Source organism: Epinephelus lanceolatus, chromosome 10 (genome assembly GCF_041903045.1).
Source record: "Epinephelus lanceolatus isolate andai-2023 chromosome 10, ASM4190304v1, whole genome shotgun sequence".
NCBI classification, from domain to species: domain Eukaryota; kingdom Metazoa; phylum Chordata; class Actinopteri; order Perciformes; family Serranidae; genus Epinephelus; species Epinephelus lanceolatus.
Genome location: NC_135743.1, coordinates 26,619,068 through 26,638,260, shown reverse-complemented (window position 1 = coordinate 26,638,260; position 19,193 = coordinate 26,619,068). Strand labels below are relative to the sequence as shown.

At 42.0% G+C, this 19,193-nt stretch overlaps 1 protein-coding gene across 1 annotated transcript in view; it reads left to right on the top strand.

Moving 5' to 3' along the window:
• Nucleotides 1–3,219: 3,219 nt before the first annotated feature.
• Nucleotides 3,220–19,193, top strand: part of sntb1 (syntrophin, basic 1) — a 59,647-nt gene continuing 43,673 nt past the window's right edge. The window contains exon 1 of the mRNA XM_033641343.2: nucleotides 3,220–4,007. Coding sequence (XP_033497234.1) covers nucleotides 3,461–4,007 — 547 coding nt within the window. The 5' untranslated portion in view covers nucleotides 3,220–3,460. The remainder of the gene's footprint in view (nucleotides 4,008–19,193) is intronic.

Genomic DNA, 19,193 nt, shown 5'->3' with positions numbered 1-19,193 from the left:
ACCTGCTGGTTTCTGATGTACTGTCAGAGACTTCTGTAAATTGCTTATGGAGTGTGGTACTTGCCCACATGGAGAGTCAGATGTTCAACTTCTCTCTCCAAAGCAAGTGACTTAGTCACTACATCACTGCACCATCAGGAAGACATGATTCTTTACACATCTCCTGACAACTTGAGGCGATGATATCACATGGGAAAATTTCATTTCAGAGGATGTGCTGGGAAAAAAAATCAGCTCGGTAAAGACGTATTGGTGATAATACATCATGTTTTTTTTAGTTTGGAATGTGAAATGTCTTGAAATGTAGATGTTATTGTAATAAGCCACACCCTCTTTAAGTCATAACGGAAGAGGATGCAAACCAAATTCTATATTCATCCCTGTAGCTGACTATGAGATAAAAACTTTTCACATTTGTGACGCCCTCTTGTAGCAGAGTTTCGCAAGACTGGTTAGCGAAGCGTGCACAAAGCATCCACACATGTTCACCAAGTGTGGTTACAATTGCTTTTGCCATTTTTGATTTATGAGTAAAACTGAACTAAAAGACAAATGTTTGAAAATGCATAACTTAAAGATGGACTGGTGTTTCAAAATTTCTTTGATAACCTTAGATCAGCGATTGCTGTAGACGATCCAGCCAAAGGTTTTGGACAATTAGACCAATGGTCTGGGACGAGTTTATGAAAATATGGTTGAGAGAAAATTAAGAAAAAGTTACAAAATTGTTACATTTTACAGTTTTCACCTGCATCCCTGTGTGGTTCCAGAGAAGATGATCCTCATGTCTGGATGGTGGTTTTTGCTGCATGAACACTTTTAGTGGAGAATAAGAAGAAGAAGAAGAAGAAGAAGAAGAAGAAGAGGAAGAAGAAGGAGAAGGAGAAGAAGAAGAAGAAGAAGAAGAAGAAGAAGACGGAGAAGAAGAAGAAGAAGAAGAAACTGAGCATTAACAATAAAGCTCCAGCAGCAGCTGCTGCTTGGACTCCTGATTTACAGAGCACAATTGCTAAATGTATGAGAAAATACATTGTTGCTGTTATTATCATTGTTGCTTTATATTACCAGCATGTAGTCATACATTCATATAGTAAAATAAATCAAAGGGCAAACACTGTGTACTATACATACTATACACTTTACTATGCTGTACACACTATACATACAATACTGGTTTGTCACACCTCTTCCATTTGTAGGACTCAAATAAAGGAGCAGTGTGGCACCTAGCGATGAGGTTGCAGACTGCAACTAACAGAATATCCTCTCCCCCTTTCCATTTTTTTTGGAGAACCTACGGTGGCCTTTAGGTACTGTAAAAACGCCAAAGGTCCTATCCAGAGCCAGTGTTTGGTTTGTTCGTTCTGGGCTACTATAGAAACATAGCGGTGCAACATGGCAGGCTCTGCTGGGGCTTGGTCGATACACCAGCATGGCCCCTTTGCCAGAGGAAGGGGACCCTTGAGCACATATTGAGTTGCTGCCCAAAAGCTCTGGGAGAAAGCCAATACCTTTGGCAACATGACCAGGTGCTCAAGACCATTGCAGGGAGCATCTGTAGTGCCATCACCAGCTGTCGAAGGTCAAAACCCATGAAGCAAAACATCAACTTCATCAGAGCTGGGGAGAGGCCAAGAACAACACCTAGAGCAACATCAGGGCTGCTCAACACTGCACAGGACTGGCAGCTGCCAGTGGATTTGGGCAGTCACCTCAAGTTCCCTCAGCATGTCGTTAAGACCACCCTCAGACATGACATCATCCTGGTGAGGGTGTCTTATGTTCGAAAGACCCGAAACACCCAATGACCTCAGGTAACATCACTGATGATGGTGCCCTAGCTACGCATCAGAAGATGTTTCAGCTACAACTGCCAATATATCCAGTAAATCCTACACACTGCTCCTTTAAGAAATGATAGTTGGTTTGTGTTAGTGGATTACAAATTTCACATTTAAAGACAGGAGATGGGTTACTGCTGTGTTTCTAGAACAGGATAAAATATTCTTTTTCACACCAGCACAGGAAATTGTCTTTGTTTCACCTGTAAGAGAACACCCACTGAAAACTGAATAAAAATGACACATTACAAATCATTGGCAGGATGTTAACATAATGAGTTGATAGAACTATATTAAAATCTCCCACCATGACAATATTTTAAGGCAGCCTGGTCACCAATTTGACTGCACTACAGATTACCCTTGGTTTCTTTTTGTTCAGCTGTGGGAGCTTCCCTTTGGCCAGGACAGATTTGAACCCTCATCAGTTTAAAGTGTCACCAGTAGGTGTCGCAGCCCCACTGCTAATAGCTTGGTGAAGCTGAAAGAAGGGTGCCATGCTTCACAGTGGTGGCTGATATAAGAAAAATCATATTTATAGAGCTAAGCGTTGTTACATCCAAAAATATGTAACTTTTCTGTCCTCACTGAAGTCACAGCAGCTGCTGCTCGTTTGTTCCTCCTCTCATCACATCCTGATGACTCACTGAAGCTCCATCATTGTCTTTTGTCTCCATCTTCTCTCCTGTATCCCTGTCAGTCACTCACAGGACTCAGACCCCTATCACCGTCACACAGCAGTGACACTGTTTGCACCCTCGCGGTCCGAGCTCACTAATCTGAACTCTCACGCGCCTGCAGGATTGACAGGGGTTATGTGGATGTCCTCTGGAGTAATGATAATAGAGATGGAGAGCAAAACCTCGGGGGGGGGTCTTTCCATGTCAGAGCCTCCTAACAAAACGCTCTTTCCCTCTCTCTCGCTTTGAAACATCAAAACAGGCATAGGCGCATTCCTGTACGCGCGTAACCGGTGCGCAGCATGAACGCGCTCAGCAGAGTGGGTCTCACTGGGAATTTGAAAACTGGAAACTCTGTGATAGACATATTTAAGATTATTTTATTAATTCAAAGACGTTTAAGAATAGTTATCATCGTGTCTGTGTCACTTCTTCAGCTTCATGTTTACAGACTCACAAAACCCAACTATTGTTTTATTCATGAAATAGACATTGATTTCCTTTTCAAGCTGGTATATGACAAATATATTTCAACATCAAAGGATATATTATGGTGGTAATATTATCCAGATAGGAGTAATGGCTGGATGAATGGATTTGTTGTTTTATTCTTGATTAACTTTGCATCAGCTGTCACGTCTCCAGCGTTCAGGGGAAATGATGAACACATTTTGTGCATGCAGGATCTGGAGATGGGATCGGCTGACGGCGGGGGGAGCAAACTCCACCCAGCAGATAGGATCTCGGGCAGGCGGAGCGGCGAGCAGCCTTGCGCCGAAAGGGCTCAGGCTGGTTGGTCGGGACGCCTGACAAGTCCCGCAGAAAACTTGAGAGGGGCAAAGTCCAGCCTGAGCGTGAGGGGGGAGACGGCGTGGAAGTTAATGTGTGAGAGCGTGCTGGTAACTCAATCACATGTCATTTTAAAGAAATGCTCCAAAGATGGCGGTGGTAATAACAACGGGAGTTTCAGGTGCCTCCGGAGTGCAAAAAAGTGGATTTGTGGAGGTTTGGGTGCGGGAGCGGTGGCACAAAGTTTTGGTCAACTTGAACGAGGAAGCGCTCACGTTGAGCTGCGAGGAGAGCTGCGTTAACGACAGCGTGAACGAAAATGTCAACTCCAACGGCGTTACCAACGGATCTTACCTTGACAACAATAACGCCAACTCCAACAACGGCCCCCAAACTGTGCGCAACGCGTTCACGGACCTCCCGGAGCGAGTGCCCGAGGCGATTGCGAACAGAAAGCGGTGCGTTAAGGTGACCAAGCAGGAGGTCGGGGGACTTGGGATCAGCATCAAAGGAGGGAAGGAGAATAAAATGCCCATCCTTATCAGTAAGATTTTCAAGGGGCTCGCAGCGGACCAGACACAGGCTCTGTACGTCGGGGACGCCATCCTGTCCGTGAACGGCGTGAACCTGCGGGACGCGACCCACGACGAGGCTGTGCAGGCACTGAAACGGGCCGGGAAAGAGGTGACACTAGAAGGTAGGCAGCCTGGGCAGAGTGTGTGTGTGAGGTTGACATAAAAGATGAGGGACCCAGAGGTGAAGGGGAGTGTGTGGGTCGGGGAATCCCAAACTTTTTAATACCACATGCATGCTCCAAATTATCCCACTGGATCTTATTTTAGGGAGCCCAACATGTGTTAGTGAAGGCTTGTGCAGCATACCTGGGGAGATAAGAGTTGAGTTTGGGTGAATTTCAGCTTCATTTTTATGAAGACCCAATATAACCTCTCTCAGAGATCCCTAAGGGAGCTCTGGACCTTAACATGCATGGGCACCTCATCCTTCAGTGAGGCTGAGAGTTTATCATCCCTCATGGCTTTCTATTTCCTGGACTGGTGTTGGGCTGTTTTATGCATATGATCCAGCAGGTCAGTGGCCCCTCAGGCCACAAAATGCTGCAAGTTTCCTGTTCTACCTGCCAGTTGATTGCATTCACTTTGCGTCCCAGGCGCAAATCACTCCCTGATTAGAGGAACAGAATGGAAAGCAACGGGGCTCTGAGTGTTGAAGGAATGAAAACGTCTGCTGCAGGGAGTGATTTACTTTCCATTAAAGAAAGGAGGTTCTGGTTAATAGCGAGACCGAAGAAAGAAAAGATGGTGTTTTTATTGCCGCAGCCTATATTATTCATATCTCATTTCATCAAATCTGTTTTGTTACTCATATACAAAGTCAGAATTTGTTGTGACGAACAGTCTCCCAGGGTGGCAAACTGAAGTGAAACTTTTCTTCTCTGCAAATTTATTTAATTTACAGCAGGAGACGGGAGGATAGTTAATCGTATATGTAGTGCAGCTTTGCAGGACACCCAAGGTTTATTTCATATTTGGGAAACAGGTGACTGAGTGGCTGCCTTTTTGTACAAAAGAACATTTTGGATTTCTAAGGAAATAGTTATTATGCAACCAGAGGTGCCATGGGAGAATCATACAAGGTCAAACTCTTATCATCTCTTTTCCCCTCATGTTCAAACAAATCCAGCTCTACATCTCAAGTGTGTGTGGCTCTCTTTCTCTCTCTCTCACACACACACACACACACACACACTCGTACACACATATGGAAAGGCACGCGGACCCACTGGCTTTCAACTCACTCGCACAAGCAGTGCAGCCAGATTAGCGTTGTGCAGTTGTTTTTAGCCAAAAGTGAAGATGAAAATTAGGCTGATGGAACGCAGATTCCACTCTGAAGGATGAACATCATTTTACCCCCTTAACACACACATACGAGTACACAAACACACACACACCGGAAAAATGTTGCATGCAAGTGCCCACTTCTGAGTTTTTTTTTATTTTATTCCTGTTCCTGTGAGGACTTTTGGACCCAAGATAGGAAGAACAAAGTGTCTCTCACTCTTGCACACCCCATATACACATGCACATGCAGGCATGGTGATGAGCCTTCCCAGGGGGACACAAGGGCTATAATACTGCAAAGGAAAAAGCAGGTCCCAGCTGAAAACTTACCAGATAAGAAAGAGTGAGAGAGGGAACGGAGCGGACGAGGAGGAGGATGGAGAGAGGGAGAGAGAGAGACGGGAGGGGGCAGAGCTGAAATGTGAATTTAATGGGGAAAGTGCTGAGAGGGAGACAGATAGAAAGAGACAGAACAGAAGGAGAGCCAACGAGGGAGGCTAAGAGGCTGATATGAAGACGACAGGGAGGGTTAACTTAAGGCTAACAGAGAGACAGAAGTTCACTTCAGCTGCAATTTAGCAGAGATCATTCGCATTTGGCAAAGCTGTGAAACAGAGGAATAGTACGAAGCTACAAAGTGCGTTTTTAAGGGGTTTTATGGATATTTAGAGGCACAAAGGGTGCTCAACATGTCACCAAATATGTTAACTTTCATTTCAAATAAAAAAGACGCCTAAAAATGAGTGATTTATTCCTGTTTTTATTCCTGAGTGTAAGCCACCTTCTAAGATGTGAGAGAGGAAGACTGTGTTACATGGGGAACGAGATCAGGAGGAAACATCAGATTCAACTGTTAGGAGAGCTAGTACATGTCTCATGGGAGAGGAGTGTGCATCTCTCTGCGTGTGTGTGTGTACAATGCAGTGCATTTTGTGCGAGTGTGTATGCACCAGAGCTTGTACGTTTGTGTTCTGTGTATTTTACTGTAGCACTGACAAGCCATCTTGGAAACTCATTAGGAAGATGGAAAACAAATTCAGCTAGAATAGGCAGCGACCACTCACTCCTGACGCAGGCTGGAAGAGGACAGCGGATTGACCCCGTGGTCAAAAAACTCAGAGGACCATGGATTCAAGCACCCATGTCAGAGAGCATCCGCTTTGTTAAAGCGTCCCCTGAGCGAGGCGCCAGCTCTCTGCTGGCTCTGTTCTGTGGCTCAGCGTGTAGTCTGACAGGTCAAAATTTTTCTCTTTGGGGATCAATGAGGGTTGTGCAGCTGTGCCACAAAGCTGCTCGCAACCACAGCCAGTGCTGTTACGGGGGTCCAGCGAGGAATCGGTTATGCACAAATAATGCCTTCAATTACATCCTGATGGAATGCAATAAATAAAAATTACAAGTTTGTAGTTGTTCAGAATATTGCCAGCACTTGTGCAGTGCAACTTGAGAGCTGTTAAATGAGATAACAAAGTCCACGTGGAGGGCTGCCGAAAGCTGGACATACACTCTACAATGCAGCCTGTTGTAGAAATGTTGTTGTTTAATTCCAACTCCCACTGTATGAGTAAATCTCAGCGATGTAAAGCCAAAGCTAATGATTCATGTGCTGACACTGTGCGGTCCGATAGTAAAGCCACAACATGAGTTCTCTCGTTGTAGCCTACAGTGAAATAGACAATGAAACGGTGCGTCTGCCCCTGTGGACTGTTCTGGCTATTGACAATTGTCAATAAAGATTTGTTTGAAATCTCCAGTACTGTGGGCAGGTAAAAGTTTGTTTGCCAGCTGAAGTATGACTTCTGCAAAGATGAGTCAGTCCAAGTTTCGATTCCCTCTCTCACACACACACGTCAGCAGGTTAGCAGCACCAACAAACTAGCTGGGTATCAGCTACCCTGTGCGATTGACTGAGTGCGAAAAGGCTCTGACGCTGGGGGAAATGACTCATGGCTCTGCGTCAACTGTGCAAGAGCCTGATGATAATGACTAAAATTTCGGACGCAATTTCAGGAGCAGTTGATAGGGCCATGATTGGTGCTCACTCCCCCCATGTGCATTGCACAGCCAACAGTGCCCTACAAATCTGATATTTGGTCTGTCTCTAAAATGTGTCGTGTGTCAAAAAATTGGGCCAGAAACAGGCTCAGATTGTACAGCCTATGTCCAGCTTAATCAGGTCACTTTTACCGGGTCACTTGAATAGAATGGAGCCATCGTTAATGTTAAGTAACACCTGGGCTTTTTCTACTGTGACAAGTTAAAATGTCTGCTGTGAAAAAGGCCTTTGTCACATGCCACTGGTAGGAGGCTGCGTGGCAAACTGTCAACACATCCTGGTCCTACAACAGAAGAGCTCCAGGCCACACACGGTACTGCAGTATGATTCAAACAAAGTGCTTGCTGAGTTGTCAAACAGTATCTGAACCCCCTCTCCGCACATGTTTCAGACGTAAGGATGGAGTGGGTTGCAGCTGACAATTTTTGCAACTTTTTCGAAACAATCTGACAAGCTTCACGCAGTGATTGGCCCCTCTGACAGCAGATATTTTGACTTGTCATAGTAAGAAAAGCACCGGTGTTACTAATAACATTAACAATGGCTCTGCTGTATTCAAGTGTCCCAGTAAGCCTTGACAAGACCCTGAAACTGAAGCAAATGCGAGGAATTCAGCCATTATTGATTTTATTATTTATACCTGTTCCTACTGTGACATGTCAAAATGTCCGTAGTGAAGGAGGCCTAATGGGCAGGTGTGTGGAGGAGAGAAAGTGTGAAAGACTTGAACTTCTCTCTCAAAAAGACATGAAAAAAGGCACAGCGGTCTTAGTCAGCATTTCCTGGCTTCTCTCCCGATATCAGCCCCCTACAGAACCTGTGAGATGCCTCGAATGGCAACATCAGGAGACGTGACCTCCCTTACTTGCCGGTGGTAACAACTTCATAAGTCCCCGGTGCAGTAATGAGAGAACCTTGCAGGTGTCAGTTGTAGCTGCAAGAGACGGTCATACAAGGATAGCAGCTCTGGATGTTCCCAGCTGTTTTCTTTTCCTCCCATTGTTTTCGTTTTTGTGTTGTTGTTTTATGCAATGACGAATTCTGTCCAACCATGGGGGTGTTAAGTTTATTTTTCAACAGCAATTTGATTAAGATAAAAAGAGATGAACACAATTCCTTTGGAGAATTGTGTGGCTCAATCCACTTATGTTTATAATTAAAACTGGATATAGGCCTACTCACATGCAAAAATTATTCCCAAATTTAGATTACAGAGGGTTTTAGACTCAGAAGGAGATATAGATGATGTCTACCCACACAAGGAGAGGTCAGATTATTTATTTAGAGTATTTATGTATTTTGCTGATTGTACCTGTGTGATCGTTAATCGAAGGCTGAACAAAGCCTTTCCAAGGTTGGCTTGCTGCTAAAAGGCTAAATTGATTTTTACTGACCTCAGAGTAGTACAGGTTGTCAGTAGCCAGAGGTGTTGAGAATACTCAGTACATTTTTCTTATTTACTGTTATGTGTGAAAGAAAGTTAGTTTTCTGCAGTATTTCCACAGTAGCCTCTAATGCTGTAGATAGTAGTCTTGGTTGGTATCTATCGTTTGTCATTTCAGCAGGATATACGTTTTATGATGGCATTTGTGTATAAAAAAAGAAAGCGAAACAAAAAACTAAAGAATGCTGAAAGATTTGCTGCTGGTGATAGAAGTCAGTGTAAGATGCACTGTACTGTATAGCTCCTTCTCCACCGAGCAGTACGGTATAGTTCAGTTTGGTACCCTTTTTTTTCTGTTTCCACTGTGAAAAGTTGATGATGGTACCAATGGAACCGTTCCGTACCGTCCCCATTTTTGGTCCCCCCTCTGTTGGGGTACCTAGCATACAGATTTGGTACTAAAGGGTGGAGCTGTGATCAGTGGAGCAGTCTGTTGTTTGGCCAATAGCAGACGGTCACTCTGCTCAGGGCTGAGTTCTGGCTGGTTTTGAGGCTCATGTACCACTGTTTATACTATGGAGACTATGCAGCAGCTGGAGTCTGAGAAAAATAACTTAATTCACTGGCCCGACTGCCGGCAACTTTAAAGGTGGAACATTAACTTGTATTGTTACTCAATGCATGAGCTGACGATGTGAATCCACCTTAAAGACACAGTGACAACTCTGACCATTCCATTAGTTTTTATATGACATACACTTTTAGTAATGAGTGGATCTTCTAGTGTTTATATGTATTACTTTCAACCGGGACGGCATATATCCCAATCTTCACTCGGAGGAAAAAAAAAGCGTTGAGGAGCGTCGTCCCTGTGGGCTCCGGCAACACTAAACCCCTGAGCTTGCCTTAGAAGGACTAAATGCACCAACCTATTTTTAAATAGTCAAAAAAGAAAGAGTCTCACTCTAGCCTGTTCTGTTTTGTTCTGAAAATGCAGGCATGCAACCTCTTTATGTGGATGATAAACAAGGTGCAGACTTCCTTCTGTGTCACCGGTAATGAGGGAATACAGTGAGTGCTGGACGGACACATTTAAGACTACTGTTTGCGGTGGAAACGCTAGGGTCTAGGTACCATGTCTGAAGGGTTATTTTTGGTTCCAAAGGTACCATACCGAAAGTGTTGGTGGTGGAAACAGGGCTTATGTCATAAGGTGTTTTCAGACCAAATAGTTTTGGAGACACTTGACAAAAACTCACCCAGAGAACTACTGTAAATACCTTCAAGGGCTTTTTCTGTTTGCATTAACGCCACCAACAGGAATGCTGAAGTGATGTGAGCCGATCCTCGAAGATTCTTATATTATGCTTTGACAAGTCAAAGTTGCCTTGTATCCATTTTTTTGTTACAAGCTGTTTGTGTTTTGTTTGGTGTTGTCCGTTGTTTACACAGCAAACAGGTTTTAAAAAATGCTGGTTGCTGGTTCTGCATTGGCTCACCATACACTTGGGTCACTCATGATCCCTCTTGTGCTTGAAGAGATGCTGAAAGAGGAGCTAAAAGAAGTCCCACAAAACATTGTTAGAAGAAGTATTTCTAATTCTTGTGGTGCAGACACTTAAAAAAGGAGATTCTTTAACTATGATCTTAGAACTATAATCGCCAACAATCACAGTTGCCATCTTTGTTGGCTAAGCTGCCTGTTCCACCAGTAGAGACTGACCTCTGGTGGCACCGGCTGTGCACTACAATACATCACCTGAATACAGCATATCTTTATGAATTTAGTAGAACAAGCGGCATTTGTATTTTTGACGGTATTGAAAATTATACCTACCAGGATATCGAAATACCCTGGTATACTGTAATACTATGATATAGCCCAAGCCTAGTAGATACTGTATGTAGGTGTGAAGCGTATTAATTAACTCTTTTTGGTAAATAATAGCATGCTCAACTATTTTGTATGCATTAAATCCAAACAATGAGTCTTAGTTCCTGTTGTAGTATGATATTTGAGAATCTAAGCCTTCTAGGCAGAAGATGAGGCTAACTTCAGCCTCATCTGCATAAAAAGCAGAGGCTGATGATAGGATTTTATTTCAGAAACAAGTCCTGTTTCTCCTTTGTGGCTAGAAAAGACTGGTTGCTGCTACGTTTTTACCTGTTCTGGATTATGGTGATTTGCTGTACATGAAGGCATGTGCACACTGTTTGCATATGTTAGATACTGCATATCATAGTGCACTGAGATTTGTTACAAATTGTGAAGCCCTCACTCATCACTGAACGCTTTATTCCAGGGCTGTTTGGCCATCTTTGACCTTTCGTAGGCTCAGTCACTGGTATTTGTTCATTTACGAAGCCATGCTGGGTAAACTCCCTTCGTACATTTGTACTTTGATTGAACAGAGGTCTGGTTGTAGCTACAGTCTGAGATCTTAAGACCTAGTTTTGTTGTTTGTTCCTAGTGCACGGACTGAGCTGGGAATGAAAGCTTTCATGTTCTCTGCTTCTCTGACTTGGAATAACCTTCAGAAAGAAACTATGTGAATTGGTCTCTCTGCCTGATTTTAAAGCTCTCATAAGTACAAGGAGGAATGAATCGGTTGGTTCTTGTCATTGTGCGTAGTAATGTATATCTGTTATGTTTTTATTGTGTGCTTGTTTGGCTGTAACTTTTTTGTATGCTGCTGTCTTAGCCAGGTGTCCATTGTAAAAGACATTGTTGATCTCAGTTGATCTCAGCAGGACTTACCTGGTTAAATATGGGTTGGACACAAGTCAAACCCTAGAGTTGAAGAAAGTGACACTTCTGCCCTGCTTTGTTGTTGCTGCACCTGTCAAGCACATGCAATTTAAAGTGTAAGAAGTGGTGGATTTACCGTCGAAATTCATTGCCATTTTTGAAACAGTGCATTCTTGATTTCAGACAGAAGCAGACAAGCGTAAAGAAAAGCCTAAACATGGAAGCAGAAGAAAAGAAGAACTGAAAATCAGAATACAATAAAGAACATCTGTCACACTTCAGCAGGCAGGAAATGACTCAGTGTCCTGTAAGCTCCCCTGTTGATCCCCTAACAAGCAGTACCTGTCATCACCTGACATCTGGATGGGTATGTCTGTGAGTGTGTGTATGTGCCGCTGTCAGTAGTGTGATGCAGAGCGTGTGTTTAGGAGCCTGTGTGTATATGTGTGTGTAATCACGTTTAGTCATCAACAGTGTAGTCTAGACTGATGCTACAGTCAGTATACGTGATTGAGTGTGCAGAGTGTGTGTGTGTGTGTGTGTGTGTGTGTGTGTGTGTGTGTGTGTGTGTGTGTGTGTGTTTGTGTGAGTGTGTGAGAGAGAGAGTCGATGTGTCTACCAGCTGCCTGTTTATGTCATTAGAGAAACTATCATCTCCTCCGTTACTGTTTGTGGAGCCTGACTCAGAGCGGATGATGGCGGTGGTGATGATAATAACAACAACTGTGGCGTTGCAGTAGTGATTGTTGTGGCGGAGATAATAGATTCAATCATTCATTCCCCTGTGAATGTTTATACAGCCAAAACAAAAGCAGAGACAGAGAGTTAAAGCTCATCCTGTTGGCTTTGTTTGAAGCAGACAAAAACTCCTTTCCCCTCCAGGTGTAAGCGCCGTGTTTTTGTACATTCTGTTTGTTTTGTCCCAGTTTTCTTGTGATGGTCAGCATAAAACTAAACCCCACAGTGGCTGAATACTTCACTTTAATGATTGAATTGGGAATTTGAAAAAGATTCAACAGGGTGACCAAAAATGACCCACATTAAGAAGTCTGTTATGCAGCTTCACGGACTTCTGTTGAATCTGTGTCACTGTAGATGAGTCAACAGCCTACTGTAAAAACTACCATCTGTTCACACGTTCTGTGGTTGTGGTTTTCACTGAATATGGTGGTGAATGCTGCCATTTATAGAAATAATGGAACACACAGCTCACTGGTTTGAGGATTGATGTTAATTAAGATTATGTATCACGCCTTTCACTTTTTCCACTTTTCTCAGCTAACATCCTTTTGGCATTAGGAATAGTTGCCACTGCTTATTTTGGTTCTTGTGAGCAAACATTGAGGAATTTCCTTGAAAGACTGGAGACAAGTTTAAACATGGATGACCAGGACAGCAGAATATACATAAGATTTTGGTAGAGAGGATGATGCACTGAGAATGTTTGACTATAGAGCTTCAACGCACTAATAGGCCATCAGCAAACCCTGACCCCCCTAGTAACTGTTGCTGTTAGTTACTGTTGCTACTGTCAAACTTTCCTGTCTCACAGCACATACACTCCACTGAATCTGATCTAACTTTTTACAACACCAAAGCCACACAATAACACAAACTAACTATTTGAAGAAGTGATAGACCAGCAGTGTCCATGTTCAGCGAGGTAAAATAGCTGTTTTTGTCAGTGGAGTCTGGCTTTAAAGAGACCATAGATAAGTTTCACTTTCATTTCAGTTCTAAATACTAAGATTTTAGCGAAAATGTGTGTGTTTGGAAAGGATTGAGCATACAACTGGATGAATGACTTGGATTATACTGTATGAGTTGTGTTAGAGTTTGTAAAGGGATGTTTTGATATGGTTTTGCTGTAGTTAAATGCGGCCCCCTATGACTTCAGTTCATGAAGAATTTACTCAGTTTTTGGATCCCAGAGGCATGCAAGCAAAAGAAACAATTTTCTTCACGAATCTTACTATATAATGACGAAAACTCTGTGTGTGTGTGTGTGTGTGTGTGTGTCTGTTCCACGTTTTTCTCCTCACTGACTTGGTCAATCCATGTGAAATTTGGCACAGTGGTAGAGGGTCATGGGAGGATGCGAATGATGCAATATTACATCAATCTATATCTATAGCAACCCATTGAAATTGCAGACTTTGAATGGGCATATCTCATGCCCCGTATGTCGTAGAGACGTGAAACTTTGCACAGAGATGCCTCTCCTCATGAGGAACAAATTTGCCCCAAGAACCCATAACTTCCGGTGATCTAGATTTTCCGCCATTTTTAATTTTTTTGAAAAACACTTAAAATCGATCTCTTCCTAGGAAGTTCTGCATGAAACTCGGTGAACATAATCTAGGGACCAATATCTAAAGTCCCCTCTTGGCAAAAGTTGGAAAACTTACTAAAACTGAGCTTCTATAAGGCAATGAATATTGCAGAGGGCGTGGCTCATCACATAAAGGTGTATAACATCTCAAGGGTTTCACCGATCACCACGCAACTTTGTAGACATATGACCACACATAATCTGAGGGGACCCCTCCATTATTGACCCCATCAAACAAAATGGGGGCGCTAGAGAGCTAATTTCTTATCTAGGCCTAACCGCCATATCGATTTTTACTAAACTTGGTAGATATGTAGAACAGGACGCCTCAAGGTGACTGGAGAAATTTAACTCTAATTGGCAACTGGGTGGCGCTATAACAACAGAAAAATGCTTAAAAATGGCTAAAATGCAACCGATCGCTGTGGCTCCCCCTGTGGCCCAATGTTTGTTTGTTTTTTCTGATTGTTGGTATGATTAAGTCATGGTATGGTATGCTGTAAATAATCACGGAAACTGTCAGTGTGTCATTCTGTCAGTCAGTCATTCTACCAGTGCGCCCCACTTTAAAGTCAATGCAACATATAAACACTTTCAATAAAGCAATCATACTATCAAATTCACAAAAACTGATCTGCAATTTCCTATGACCTGTATCCCAAACACACACCATGTGAAACTGTACGTGGGCAACGTTACTGTGCACTCAATGGTGTGAGTAATTGATTTACAAATGGTAATTTGGGTGATGAAGTATTCCTTTAAATATGCACTTCAGGGCTACACATATGATACCATGCTAAAAGACTGAGGTTAAAAACCACACAGTGTGGAAAAAATTGCAAAGATGTGCTTTTAAACGAAACCTGTAACCCTGGAAGTACCATAAGGATAGTTTATTTCTATAGGAAGCTGGCCTGTTAACAGGGCATGCTAATAATTGCATTTCACATTAGAGGAGATAAACACAATGTTTTATAATGTTTCTGACACACTAGCACGACGGTCAATGTCGGGCCGTCAGTGAGCATCTGTCACCGCAGTTTTTTGGTTGTGTCCCCTACCTTTGGCACTGATTGGCCCTTGTTGGCTTTTTTGTTTGGCTAATTCAGCATTCTGAATGGCATTGGAGACAGCAGAGTCTGCCAGTGAGAGGAGGCAGTTCAGCTCGGTGTTTAAGAAGAGAAACAAAAGTGAGGAAAGCAAACAAACTACTTAAGTCAAGAGGGAGCGAGATCAAACAACCTAGATATATTAGGTAAGATTATTCTTTTTAGCCATTGAGCTCTTAAGCAGAAACAGTTAGGAATTGTTTGTGTTATTGTTCACTAGCGCACAGTAAATATCATTTGTTGTATCAATATCAGGTTGTGTTATTGATGTGCTGACTGGCTAAGTAGTGTCATGAATCCATCCTATAGGTTTCCCTTTTTGAATGATGAATACAGACTACCACAGCCTGCAGCTATGAAGAGTTATTTCCTGAACGTATGTGCTAGTTGGCCTTCGGCTGTAGTCTTTGCGTTGTGTTCAAGTGTAAATGTTTGGCTGAGACACAGGTGACGTGAGGTGACGCAACAGCTGGCCTGCATTGCCACCAGTTATTTGATGTCAATGTGGTGTGTCTGTGCCTTTTCACATTTGGCCGATTGTTTTTAGGTTTTTAACTCTTGAAACGTCTAGTATCTTGCTGCAACAACACGCACACCACCTCAGTATGTGGAGAAATCCAGAGTTTGACAGACCTGAAGTGCGTAGTTATGGTTGCAAAGCTATGATTGGACAAGCGCTACACAGGAGAGGGATTTGGAGAACAGTCAAGTGTAATTCACTTTGGACAAAAGCATCTGCTTAAGGGTAAAGGGTGTAATGTAATATAAGATAATGATTTACAGCCCTGACTGCAGTTTAATATGATAGGGAAATTTTGGACCTTTAATATGCAGGTTATTGTTTAGTTTAATGAAGATGTCACATTTAACATGTCCCTCTGAACACACTGTGGGTGTGACATCTTCTGTATTTGCATCTGCTTATTTGACTTTTGGCAAATAAGCTCTTGAGCACTCCTCATGTTTCTGTTTACTCTCTTGGTACAGAATTCAGTACACCTGTATACACACACGGTGACTCAAATTTCCCATCCTCAAGGCCAGAGCAATCTACCCTGATGTTTTCATACAGGAGATGTATGACATTGGCTATTCATTCTCTTTAATCTACGGGCTCGAAAATAATGTTTCAGCTGTCTTTTGCTATCTCTTAAATTTCATTTAAAGCATGAAATTTTGCCAAGACTTTTCATCAGATCAGTGTCTTTTCTTAACACATATTTCACGCCTCTTCCTCTCTACATGTTAAAAGTTACAAGCTTGCAGAGTTCGTAACAGTTTGACATCAAGTTCAGAGCCCAGTGAGTAATTCTTCCCATGCACATTTCAAATTTCATTGTCATATTCCTTCTATAAAAAGGTCCTCCACCTTAGTGATTGTTCATTGTTCAGCGAAGGCGATATTTGAACTCTCTGAGATATTGGTCCAAATCTTACAAAAAGATGTCTGGAGGGTGGATTTGTAAAGGCCTTTTGTGCTGCTGTAGTATCCAGCTACCTGCTCAGTGCTGACAAGGAGTAAAAGCCTTCATTCTGCAATCAGAGGAGCCTTTTTCTTTTTTGCTACCTCTTTGCCCCGCTCTGTTCTGTTTCCAGCTTCCACCAACATTACACCGTCGACTTTCTCTCCCACAGGCTTAATGACAGGAGGTTTCTTTTTTCCTTTGGTACATTTTCTCACCAAATAAAAATCCCCATCTGAAGCATATGGCAGAAAGTCCAATGACTTCAGACCTCATTAAATGCTGTTAAGGACCATTAAGTGAAAAAAGACACAATGAGGCTGATATAGTAATTACACCTTGTGGTATAGAGCTTAGAGTATGTGTGTGTGTGTGTGTGGAAGGGGGTTGGTGCTGCGCAAACACACATGCTGAGGAATGCGACTGAACAAGTGTTTGTGTATACATTGTGTATGTGTGTTTTAGCTCTGAACACTTCTGAAGAGATGAATGGCCTCATTTGGAAAGTAAGTGAATGAGGTTGAGTGCAGTTTCAAAATTAGTGAATGGTTTTTTAAATATCATCAAAGGAAGTGAGCTGAACAGTTGGTCTCTGGTGATGCATCGCCATTTAGACATCTGCATCGAGACGACTGAAACAGCAAGCTACTGTCTCTGAATGAAGTGGAGGGTGGCAGTCATAATGAAAAAGATTTAGCTGTGTCTGTGTGTGCGCTTGTCTCAAGCGCAAGCCAGAAGAATGGAAACTAAAATCAGACAGATGGGGAAGGACTGCCCCTCATTAGGATCTTTTGGTTTGACTTATGTAACTGTTGCTTTCAAACGAAGGCCTAAGCAAGTCTTCTTCTATCCTCTCCAAGTTCCTATCATGCTATTGAGGTTATTGTGCGGAGCTGGCAGCGTTGGTGCTGTAATGGAATAGAAACACGACCCATGGGAACGCACGCACATTTACATACTTCCGCTGTAATGATCACATGGACTCCACCCCATTTATTTTCCCCTCCGCTGGAAACAGTTACAGCTCTATTTCTGGGCACAGTGACGCTGCTGTATGAGTTTACATTTCCTCCCTCCGGACTGTCATTGTAAACGTTCACTGAAAACAAATCACCCACTAAACATTATGTTTGAATCATAGCTGCATTTGAGGTTTTTTTTTTCTTCTCAAATCAGTCAGTTTAGAAAGTGGAGTGTAATTTTATAATACATGATTGACTTGTTTGGCCACATGACTGTAGTATCATTTTGAAATTCAGTGTGCATAAAATAAAATGTATCCTTAATAATCATTTAAAAAAGTGAGAAAAAAAAGTGTCCATCACATATTCCCAGGGCCAAAAGTGACCTCTCCAAACTGCCACTTTAAAGGGTAAGTTTGATAGTTTTCAACCTGGACCATATTTTCCCATGTTTTTGTGTAGCAACCATTTTTGAAGTTGGTCCAGTATTGGCAAGGCAAACCAGGCTAAAATGTAATCTCTGTGGGTAATTAAATACCCTCAATGTACGTCCACTATAGGTGCTTGCTTTTGCCACTGACAGGCTCAGATTGTTATTGTAAGTGTCTGACAATATTATAGAAAGGATCCCTACAGAGATAGACTATTTTTGTTAAATAGTAACATCCTTTTTGTTTAACCAGAAACAGCCTTGAAATCGCTTTCGTCACACCCACCAGACTCCATTTAGATAAACACTAAAACACACTTCTCCCAATAGCTGTCTTGGTTCATCTTTCCACTGTTCCCAAAATCACCAACTCTGAAACGCTTAGTGAAAATATGCTGTCTGTATACACGCTAACACTGCTGTTTATTTAACCCTTTGAAACATGGATTGACATCAGTTTTCTTGTGTTGCATTCAGATGCCTTTCACAAGCATTTAAACCTTTAAAAACCTGAGCAAAAAGGTTATATTTATTTATTTATTTTTTATTTATTTATTAAAAAAATTAAAAAAATAAAATTTAAAAATTAAAAAAAAAATAGGGAAAAATGTCCAGAAAACCTGGATTGATAATTATGGAAAGTGAATGAATGAATATCCAGAAAACTATATTTATGATTATCATAATTATGTATTCCAACTTATGTTATGGAATACATACTATATGTGTGTATGCTTTTTTTAAAATTTATTTTTAGCCCTTTTTTACAGGACATTTTCTTGCTAATTGTTGTTTGTTGTTTTTTTTTTTTGCTAAATTTTCTTGTAACTTTTTGCTAATTTTCTAGATTTTCTGGTGAAGCTGCTCACTGCCTTCTTCCCATGTTTTTAAAAGAAATTAAGCCAATTTGCTCAGGTTTCAAATGCTTAAATGGAGTCTGGTATGTTTGCTGATAGTGATTTTGGGGCTTTCACTGGTTAAATGAAAAGAATCTCACTCCTTAACTCTGTGGGAATACTTTCAATAAGTTGTCAGACACTTCTAATAATAGTCCAAGCCTGTCAGTGGTAAAAGCAAGCACTTTTATGGGAACCTAAACTGATGGCGCTCTGTCGCTTGCGGGGACTACATTGCAGCCTGTTTTACTGCTGCTGGCTGCGGGGGTCTGGACCAATTTGAAAAATCATTGTTCCCATTTGTCATTTAGACATTAAAAAGGGAAAACAGGAGCCGACGTTACCCTTTAAAGATATTTGATTTACAGTCATATAAAGCAGAGAAAATCCTTACATTTCACACCCTGAAACCAGAGTATTAAGAATTTTTGCTTGATAAATGACTCAAATAGAAATTAATTGTGATTAATACATCACTTGTTTCAGTGCTACATTCCATTCTGTTTTTCTTTGTCACACTCCTGGGTAAGGGAAGCCTCGTAAAGTCTGAAGCCAGATTTATAGTCGATGCAAGAGGTTAATGGGAGTCCTTGGGAGTCGAAAATTTTGATTTATAATTCAGTGTCAGATTTCTCCC